The sequence below is a fragment of the Onychomys torridus genome, chromosome 6, assembly GCF_903995425.1.
Source record: "Onychomys torridus chromosome 6, mOncTor1.1, whole genome shotgun sequence".
Classification (NCBI taxonomy): domain Eukaryota; kingdom Metazoa; phylum Chordata; class Mammalia; order Rodentia; family Cricetidae; genus Onychomys; species Onychomys torridus.
The window spans coordinates 117,372,030-117,382,826 of record NC_050448.1 but is presented as its reverse complement, the minus strand read 5'-3'; the positions used below and the strand labels follow the sequence as shown (position 1 = coordinate 117,382,826).

At 36.6% G+C, this 10,797-nt stretch overlaps 1 protein-coding gene across 11 annotated transcripts in view; it reads left to right on the top strand.

The window, feature by feature from the left end:
• Window positions 1-10,797, top strand: part of Pdlim5 (PDZ and LIM domain 5) — a 182,599-nt gene that overhangs the window by 103,436 nt on the left and 68,366 nt on the right. For 3 of the 11 annotated variants that reach the window (XM_036190203.1, XM_036190209.1, XM_036190200.1), the window contains exons 6-8: window positions 6,736-6,753; window positions 6,982-7,154; window positions 7,482-7,518. In XM_036190203.1, the coding sequence (XP_036046096.1) occupies window positions 6,736-6,753; window positions 6,982-7,154; window positions 7,482-7,518 (228 nt within the window). Of the gene's footprint in view, window positions 1-4,413; window positions 4,429-6,735; window positions 6,754-6,981; window positions 7,155-7,481; window positions 7,519-8,041; window positions 9,097-10,797 lie in introns of those variants that run through there. The other 8 variants (XM_036190207.1, XM_036190205.1, XM_036190202.1 and 5 more) reach the window with 5 other exon arrangements.

Below are 10,797 nucleotides of genomic sequence, written 5' to 3'. Positions count from 1 at the left end.
CAGGGCCTTGGCAGCTTCCTAATGAGTAGGCAAGTACTCACCAAGCACATGCCTGGTGTTCGGCACAGCGCAAAACTGAGGATAAAAGGGATTATTACATGTTTTGCATCATTAACAAGCAAGCTACTGCTTTGCATTTGCCAACTGAAAGTGTTTAAAAATAGCTTTAGTTCAAATGCTGTCCAGATGTTAGGACAGTGAGGACACAGTTGGTGCCTTTCACATGCTAAGGCGACCCTGTAGTGCTCTCTTTGTTACCACATTTCGACTGGAGAAGTCAAAAGTCACAAACTTGACTCATCAGCTGTGTGTCCTCCTTGTTTTGTGGCATTGATGTACACTTTCTCCACATCGGGTGTCAACCTGTTTCTGTTAGATGTGTGACTGGTCGGCTTCTCAGATTTTTGTGATGTCAGTAAAACTAAACTCTCGTAAAGTTGAGAGTGATTGCTTTTTATTAATTACTTTTAAAATAGCACCTACCAATGACCAAACATTTAAAAGTTCAGAGGATACAAAAGTAAATGGCTGAGTTGTCTTTTCCTCAAAGCATCAAAACTGTTAGTTTTTAAGTGATGAGAAATGGTTGGCTAATTTGCCAGTTTTATAGGTATCCCACCCAAATTTGTGTTGAATCAATAAACAGGAGACAAAAACAAATGCTTATTGGGTAAAAATAATAAGATATAAATTAGGTCTTTCCCTTATAGTAAGAAGTCTGCTAGGGTATTGGTAGTTTTGAGAGTAACTGTTAGCACTATGTGAGCATCCTTCTCTTGTGACTGGTATTGATAAGGCACTTTTAAGAAATTTCAGTCTTTCTTCTGCATATAAATGACTGTTCTTGGCATACCATTTTCTCTGTGACCCCCCTACTCCATGAAGAACAGAGCAGGCTTTTATATTCCTCACTGGGAACAAGCTGTTTTACATGAACTAGATGGACTGGTTTGCATTTCACTGTCCACATGCCTTGTGTTATAATGTGCCGCTGTTCTCAGGAGGTAAGGCTTTTGTGTATTCTATATTTCAATTTCTTTGGCTGCAACTACTAACAGTTCGTATGTGGTGCTTCAGAGAATCTGGCCTTGAAAGATGCGGAAAGTTAATGATATAATCAAATAATGGTTTAAAATGCTTTTCTCTTTACAGAAAACACACGTGACAAAGTTAGTATCTGCCTTACTGGAGAGGAGATATGGTGATTTATATATGAGTAAACAGCATGACTGCTTAGTTTTTGCAAAATTTAATTTAATTTTGCAAAAGAATTGTAATTTAGAAAAAAAAAAGTGTTTCCAATAAGTTTGGTTTGCATTGGTATGTTATAGTGAATTGCTTTAAGTTATATCAAAAGAAGTGTGGGGTTTGCTGTGCAGTGGCTGAAAAAGAAAATGCTTGGGGAAATTAATTCTAATTAGTTAAGAGTGTTACAAGACAAAGATAAGAAACTATAAAAATTTGTACCAGTAGTAAATAATATATACAAAACTGAATTATTTCCAAATTGACATCAAAAGCGAATAATTCCTTGATAAAATTCTCTAAGACCTTTATGATTTTCTTGGAAAATTAAATCACCTCCTTCCCATCCTTCCCCCTACCCACACTTCAGAAGGAGTAAGGCCTACCTTGGGTAGTCAACAAAGTCGGCATACCAAGCTGAGGAAGGGCCTACCCCCTCTCCCCTGCATCAAGGCTTAGCAAGGTATCCCACCATAGGGAACGGGCTCCAGAAAACCAGTTCATGTATTTTGGATTAGTCCTGGTCCCACTGCTAGGGGCCCAGAAACAGATGAAGCCACATAACTGTCACCCACATTCAGAGGACCTAGTTTAGTCCCATGCAGGTTCCCCAGCTGTCAGTCCAGAGTCCGTGAGCTCCCACTAGCTCAGGTCAGCTGTCTCTGTGGTTCCCCATCATGATCTTGATCCCCCTTGCTCATATAATCCTTCCTCCCTCTCTTCAGCTGATCTCCAGGAGCTCTGCCAAGTGTGTGGATGTGGATCAATACATCTGCTTCCGTCAGTTACTGGATGTTGGTTTCTTTCTAATTTATTGTAATCAATTGATTGACCTGAGCACATTAGTAAAACACACAGACACTGCGAGTTACTGTCTATTTAAAATTAACTTACTATATATAAAAATTGTCCAGCTAGTAGGTTCTAGTGTAGAACATAATTTGTATGAACAAAGGAAAACATGCCACTTGAAATTAAAATTTAAAAAGAGACAATTGAAGCATTTATATTAAATAGATAGCTTCAAAATTCAAAATTCAGATCCGTTGTTAGTGGGTATTAATTACTCTGTATTTTACTGTGTTTGTACATATATGAAAACCACTTAGTTCTCATTCAGTGAGTGACCAGGAATATATTTTCTTGTCATGCTTCCTGTACGGGAGCTAAGCTTTGATCCCGAGCCAGATGTGGATGTATCTTCCATATGTCACCTGTTGTCACTTGAATGTCTTTCTATCTTTTTGATTCGGTATCTGTTTGTAGATACTATAGACTCAAGTTGTGACTCTGCAATAAACTAATATGAGTAGGCTGCACTGTGAAAGCACTGTTCTTGAATAGTCATGGAGTATTTCCCCGTAACAGCTAGTATTTGAATAACATTCAGATACTTTCAATATAAGCCCTTAGAAGTCTAAAGGACAGAAATATGCAACCCATTTTACCGTTGAAGAAAATGAGCCTTTTTGCCCATGGCATGGGAAATGGGCATCTTAGCTAGTACAGGTTATTTGGCTAGCACATTGACATTGCTACATATGAAGCTTATCTATTTGAGCATTATTTTCTAAAATATGTGAAAATATTTGTTGATTATATTCTACTTAATTTCTTTAGGTTGAAGTCAACTGTCTGCTTATGCTCTTCAACACAGAACATTGCCTCCACAATTTCACGTTAACACAAAACTTTTTCCCTCAACTTTTAAACTATTGGAGTATACATCTACACTTGTATATAAGAGATTATGTTGCTAAACAATATTCCTGCAAGGTAGGGTAGGAAATGCTTTATACCAATGTTTCTCAACCTGGCAATCAAGTGGCTCTTTCATAGGTCATAAGACCGGAAATTTCTTAAGACCATGGGAAAATACAGATATTTACATTATGATTCGTAACAGCAAAATTGCAGTTATAAAGTAGCAACAAAAATAATTTTATGGTTGGGGGGTCACCACAACATGAAGAGCAGTAGTAAAGGGTCACAGCATTAGGAAAGGGGAGGACCACTGCTTCTAATATGAGAGAAAGGTAAATACCTCCGTAGTGCATCCCTCTGAGCCCTCTGTTAGGTTTCTGCTGACGTCAACATGTAGAAGTACCACAGCTCTAATTCAGTTTTAACGTTCAAGCTGGTGGGCAGTTTTTCTTACTTCGTTTATAAAGAATTTCCACTCTAAGTTTAGTTGAAGAGTTGAAAAATCAACATGTTCTTTGACAAAGCAATACAGAATTTATACTTGATTCTCTATCCACAGTGGAGCACAGATGTGTTTGTTTTTAATAATTCTGCCCATGTGAGGCTATGTGAATGAATTGTCTTGAAGTTCCCCTTCTTCCAGTGTGATTCACTGAGTTCCTTTTCCATCAAATGAGATAGACCTTTCTGAGCAATAAGTATATCCCCAGGAATACAGAGCTCTGTAGTTCCCACACACTACCTCTAAGGTTCCTGGGGCTTCTGCATGAGGGTGGTGCTCATGAGTAGAAGGGAGGAATGTGAACACTGATAGAAAACCCACTATTCCTAGTCTGCTGGGCTTTCTACACTTGCATCAGCCACTACGTTTAAAAAAGAGAATTCAGTGTAATGGTCTCTTATGTGATGATATTATAGTTGCTATTAATTTATATTTTTATAATGTGAGACTGAACAGTTTCTTTTCTGGTGTTAAAATGCATCCTAAATTTATTTCTAAGTGACATATCAGATTATACTTCATTGGGTACCTTTGTAAAAAAAAAAAAAAATAAGAGTTCGATTCATACTAAAATAACTTTTCCAAAAACCTAGGCATTAAAAAAATACATGGTTCTTTCTGGGTATTCGGGAACTTAGGACTTGAACTAAGGTTAATAATACATAAGGTAGTCAGTGTTTTGTGGGATAAACACAGCTGACCAACCGTTGTCCTCATAGTAGCAATGCAGCAGGGTTTTGACTAACATTTCGCCTACTTGTCTGTGCCCCTGTGGTTATTTTGAAGCATGGTGTTCGTGTGCCATCTCCTACACTGTTTGGGGTCTGCTCTTTCTTTCTTCTTTTAAATTCCTTTTCTCTCCCTTTTTGTTTCCCCTCTTCGCTGTCCCTGACTTCCGTCATCCTGGGAACCTCCATGTCTTCTGTGTCACATCTTTCCTGTATGTATTATTCCTCCTCCAGTAACCCTGGCACTCTGTAAGTACTTACCTAATGCTTTGTCTTGTCATTTCCCTCATTCTCTCACTTTTTAACTTACCACCCTAGCAAATCTTCTTAGTATCATCTTGTTACAAGAATTCTCAGGTATATTAAGGAGTATTTTAACAACAGGCTTTTCACACTAGAAGCCTTCATATGAATCCATGGATATGTTTGGAAGGCCCACATCTCCACAGTAGAAAAATTGAGAAAAGCTCACTTAAGGGGTGTGGATAGCATTACAAGCAGCATGCACTAGAGTTAGAGATATAGTTTAGGTATCCCCTTTTTTAGTATTGTTTGAAAAAATATGTGCAGATGAGCTTCCTAATTTTGAATATCTACATTTTGAAATAAATTATTTGCTCTTCAGAATTAAACTTATTCTATTTTCAAAGATTTTAAAAATCATTAATACTTCTTTTTAACATAATTATCATATTCAAATTTTCACAATGAGAAGGCACTATATAAATGTTTAGAAAATTTCTGTTACTTAATCTGAAACTTTGAAGCTGTAGTGGTAAATGCCATAGTGTCTGAGATATGCTATATTTTCTATACACCTGTCATGCTAAGTACTCCATGGTATTATGTTATTATTCTTAGCTTGAAGCGGTGTTCCATGTTTTTATTGATGGAACTTGTACAGAGGCTAAAACAAGTCCTATGTGTTCCATCCCCATCACTGCATGAGCTGAGTGTGACTGCACACACAGTAATTCTAGTCTTGGGGAGATGGAACAGGAGGAGCAGAAGTTAAAGGCCAGTCTGAGCCACCTACCGAGTTCTGAGATCAGCCTGGGCTACATGAGAACTTACTAAAAGAATGTACACTTGAAATTGGCAATAATTTAAGAATAAACAGTGCTTACTGACTAGTTAAAGGGAAGTTCAAAACTTAATAGATTTGTTAGCTGCTACAAATTTATTCAAGTGCTTACATAAAATTAAGAGCTGCTTTATATACATCAGAGGCTGTGTTTTTGTAAATATCCTCTGTCTTTTTTTTTAGTTTTTCAAATTTTTGTCTGCCCTTAAAAGGATTAGGTGTTGCTCAGTATTCATAAATGTCTGTTAGGTAGTTCACTTCCATAATCATGAAGTATCAGTGTAAACCATGTGTCTTACTGGTTTTCTGCACACATACTGGTTCTTCTTTTATGTGTGTTTGTGACTTATACTCACACTTCACAGATAATTTTCTAGTCTCCCTGAAAGAGCAGCATGATGATTTCTGTAGGTCTTGACCTGTGGAAAGCTGTTTTTGCATTTCATCTACCTTATTTATTCCTCAGAACCACCTTTAAGACACAGTTCCCATTTTTCAAGTGGGAAATCTGAGACTTAGAGCAGTTAAGTTACTTCTGTAAAACACACTGAGTGGGGACATAGTCCTTCACTCCAAAGCCAGTGTTGACTTGGAAACGCTCAGATGCTGAGTTAGGCTTCGGATGCTGTGCCTGCTAGAGTGCTGCCAGTCCTGTGGCATGGTGGTTGTCCGTGACTGACGAGTTAACCTAGCAGATCTTACATCTGGCCACATTTAGAACATTTGCTCTACTCAGATCTTAGGATAGCATTCTGCCAGATAAGACTTGAGCTTCTCTGTTTATTTTCTGAAATATTTGGCATTTGTCTTATTTTGGGAGAAGTAGAAAATATTTATTCAGTTGATCCTGAAATGATAAGTAATAAATATTGTGATTTCTTTAATATTTATGCTATATTAATGTAAATATGAATGTTCTTGGCAAACTCGGTGTTTGAATATCAGACTGTTCTTGTCTTTGGTATATATTATCAACCTTAATTCTCAGAAAACTACTTTATGTCTTCTTTGTTAATGAAAACACTGAGGCTCAGAGAGATGGACTTGTGAAGAGTCATGGAGGCAGATCTCAGCCTTGGTCAGTTAAAGAAACCCCAGATCTTCATTGTGCTCACCTGGAACACACTCTTTTTAGGAGTTAATATGTTGTAAACACAACTGGGAAAGCTGTAGAACATAACACTTAGGGTCCTTTCCAAAATATCCAAAATCTTTAGAATTGCTACTTCATCCATACAAAGAGATATGGTCATTTAAGTTGTGAAAACCAATCCATTGAAAGATTCTAGAATAAATATTCATACTTAAGTGGCTAAATCGTAGTTCATATTGTTTTATATGGCACAATGATTTCACATTGTTAGATTTTGACTGCTGTAGACTTTCCATTGTCTGTTTTCCTTATTCTTCTTCTCTCCTTTTCTTCATGTTGGGGAATCTCTCTTCTGCTGCCTCCTTCTGTCACTTAAAAGGAAAATTCCACCTAAACGGTAATCTTGCTGTTTAGTACAACCTTTTAGCATTGTTTGCACTAACCCATACATCTATTTTACTATGTCTATTTAGAAGGGGATTTTAATTGAGTGTATTTATGCAAACTGTATAAAAGGAATATTGAGAAGTAAATGTATAAATTGTAACTAGTTCACCAGAGACTATTTTTTTTTATCATCAATGCAATTAAAATTGTAATTAGTATTTTTTTGCTTTTTTTCTAGCCCACCGAGAAAACACATTGTGGAGCGCAACACGGAGTTTTACCACATCCCTACTCACAGTGATGCCAGCAAGAAGAGGCTGATCGAGGACACTGAAGACTGGCGCCCACGGACTGGAACAACTCAGTCTCGTTCTTTCCGGATCCTTGCACAGATCACCGGGACCGAACATCGTGAGTGAACTCTAGAAATCTTAGGAGACAGATGTTTTTTGCTCTGATAGCTATATCTAGGCTTATCGGCAGTTACAGAAAAACAGTCCTGGTAAAGACTGCATGTAAATTTTGTTGTATATAGCAAGATTTCAGGTCAGGGAGTTGCATTGAGAAGAGGGGGTGTACTAGCCTTGGTATATAGCCAGTGTAAACATGGTATGGATTTGTTTTCATTGCTCTATATGGTTTCAGCATTTGACATTGATTCATAATTATGATAATTATGTAAGTGATTTTGAAGTTAAAAAACTGAAAAGTTAATTTTGGATCTTATTTACATTTCAGTGAAAGAATCTGAAAATGACAATACAAAGAAGGCAAAGTAAGTTCTCTTTTTAATGAATGGAATGCTTTCTTTCATGAATGGTCTCAATTTGTTGTTTTCAAACTTTCAAGTGTAATGTTACAGTTTTGTTGTTTTTGTAAATAGAAACTAAGCATTTAACCCATGGTGCCTTTAGTGTGACCTAAAAATGCAACCTGCAGATTTGCAAATTAGTTGATACTGTCTGGATTTTATGTCTAAAGCATATTCGCTTAATATTGACATAGTGAATGAATGGTGCAGAGCATTTGGATGATGTTTTACTAACAGTATAAATCTCATTGAGCTCCTGTGTTGTCTTGAACTCTCTTTATTTGGTGCATAAAAGAATATTTCCAAGAGGACTCTGTAGACTGATTTCTGTATTTCCAAAAACTCCACTTTTAAACACTGCTATTTTTAACAAAACAGCTGTCTGAAATTAAGCTTTTACAAGGCATGTTTTCTGCATGGTGGAATTAGTATAGAATCTGTTTCTTTCACCTTCTTATGACTCTTCTATCACTTTTTATTTCCACAGGGAAAAGATACCCCTTCACGTCTTTAGTCCCAAATACACAAAATTACGTGACTGGCACCATGAAGTTTCAGCACGTGCTCTTAACGTACAGTGACTATGAGCCTTGCTTCCCCCACCCAAGCAGCCAGCACATACCTTTCATTCACCTTTTCTTTTTTCAGTTTTATAGCAGTATCTGTTTTACATTTATCTCATGAAAACTAGAACATTTCTATACTTTCCCAACAATTTCCAGTTGTAAAAATAAGAAGGAAGGACAGGTTTTATCCTAATTGGTAGCTCACAAATACAAAACAAAGAGAGAAAAGGAAGTGACTAGACCCTTCAGTGTATTTACACCTGTTGTCACTGTTTCGGTCATGATTATGGAGCAGGAAGTTTTCTTGTAAGGTTTATTTGGTTCGTCGGTTGAAACCGAGGTAGATGAGCAAATAATGGCCTTGTCTAATTAGGAAAGTGGTTTCCATATGTTATTACCTTTCCCAAATTTACTTTCAAGTTCATCATTAAGGTATGTTCAAAGTTGATTATAAATTCTCCTAAGAGCAAATGTGAGGAAGCAGATTCATCAGAGAAGACTATTGGAATGCATTGTGGACATGGGTGTCTTGAAAGCTAAGGTGGCTGCAAAAAAGATAATTTGCCCTTGCTTGCAGTGGGGAACCACAGTATTCTTTTACTTTAGTTAAGTTTAAAGATCCTGTCATCTACTGCAGGAAATGTATGTAAGCTGGTGGGTGTTTTCATGGAATATCCAATTTCTAGGTGTAAGATGTGTAGAAGATAGCTTTGCTTCATCTTTATGTTGGAGGAAAATAACAAAATAAATTTCAATTTAAATGTTTCTGATATTGGAGGAAAATTTTAGTGTTATAAACTACTGTGTGTTGCTTCTATTCTTACAAAGCTGTATTTTGAGCAGTGCAGGGAAATGCAATATCTGATTATATCTGCTTTCTGCCTTGTAATATAATATACTATATATTAGATCTAAACTCAGTGATAAATACATTTTGAAGGTTGGAAAGAACTGTAATAAAGTTGTCTGTACCTTACCTCTGTACTTGTTTCTTTGAGGCTAGTGGCCTGCTGTCTAGGGCTTGTTAAAACATTGCTTCAGGAAGATGAGTAACTACCTTGTCTTTTCATTTGGAGAACATTTTCAATTCATAAAGTTACCAAAATGTGGAAGTAACACATGGCAAAAATCCAGCCTCCCTTTTGGTTCTCCCAAGTTGTTGGTTATTTAAGGCAACCTCTTATGTGAACAATATATAACCGGTTTTCCTGTGACACAGCCAAGAGTCCTTCCTTGTACAATAGTGATTACTGTGGATATGGCCTACATTCAAAGATCAATTTTTACTTTTCCCAGTGTTCTTTACTTCTGTGTCACCATAGACTAGAAAGAAGTATGTGGATAAGATGAAGCAACTAATACTAATTTTCAGTTAGTGATTTGTTGTTATGCAACAGTTGGCCTGTCAAATGCACTTGAAAATAGTTCTAGGATTTAGCTGCCCCCCAATGATATGAAGGATATGAAGAAGGTCCTTTTATTGAAGCATTTCCTCAGATATTCGAAGGCTTACTTATCTCTGTCCTGTGGAAGAACCTCTTTTTCCAGGCTTTTCTGTGCCTAGTAATGATTCATTATTTGAAACACAGTATCTGAAAGAAGATTGAGTTAGAGTCACTTAAAAATGATGTATCAGAGTAAAGATGGTATCTTTCTAACAAAATCCAGTTTTCTTGAGTAACTATAGAGTCTGATGAACCATTAGAAAGAATTTTAGATAAATAAAACATTTATTCTATTGTAGACAAAGAATATGTGTAGAACTTTTTTTTTACTTGAAATAGACGATGTTGAAAAAGAGTTGAGTGCCTTGCCTAATGTCAATAGTGTTTATTTAATATGTCGTCGAAAGTGCACATGACTGAAATGATCTGCATGGGAGTGGGAGTCAGCGTCCAGCCAGCATTAAGAAGATGTTCCAGTTCGTCCTGCCAGAACTTGAATTCCTGAGCCCAGTGACTCTTCTGGGACAGTGTATATTCTTAGCTCGAAATCTAGCCAGATATTATAAAAGTTTACGAAAAGTATTTTGTAAGGATAGTTACCTGATTTATGACTTGTTTGTTCCTCTTATACAGACTTTATCACAAGCTTGTTTTTAATATGAAGTTGGGAAGTTACTCTCAAATGATTCTCGACATATTTTCCCATAGTTTTTACTACTCAGAATATGGGTGTGTCTTGCACAGTAATATACTTTTGTTACCTCCCACATATATTACTCTTGTGATCAGATTCATACTCATGTCATTAACATTATACCCTTTAAGAAAGCTCATATATGTGAGTGTGTGTGTGTGTGTGTGTGTGTGTGTGTGTGTGTGTATCTGATCTTGTATAATAAAAGTCACATTAGGATACAGAATAGCTAGTCCATTTTTTTTATTAAAAAGTATAGAATTTTTAAAAAGAATTTATTTTTATTTTATGTGTATTGGTGTTTTGCCTGCATTTATTTCTGTGTGAAGGTGTCGGTCCCCTGGAACTGGAGTTAGAGACAATTGTGAACTGCCATGTGGGTGCTGGGAATTGAACCCAGGTCCTCTGGAAGAGCAGTCAGTACTCTTAATCATTGAGCCATCTCTCCAGCCCTAGAATTGGATTTTATCCAGACAAATAATTTTACACTTGCTTTGTTTTTTATATGATTCATGACCACCTACTCATTAAATGCCAG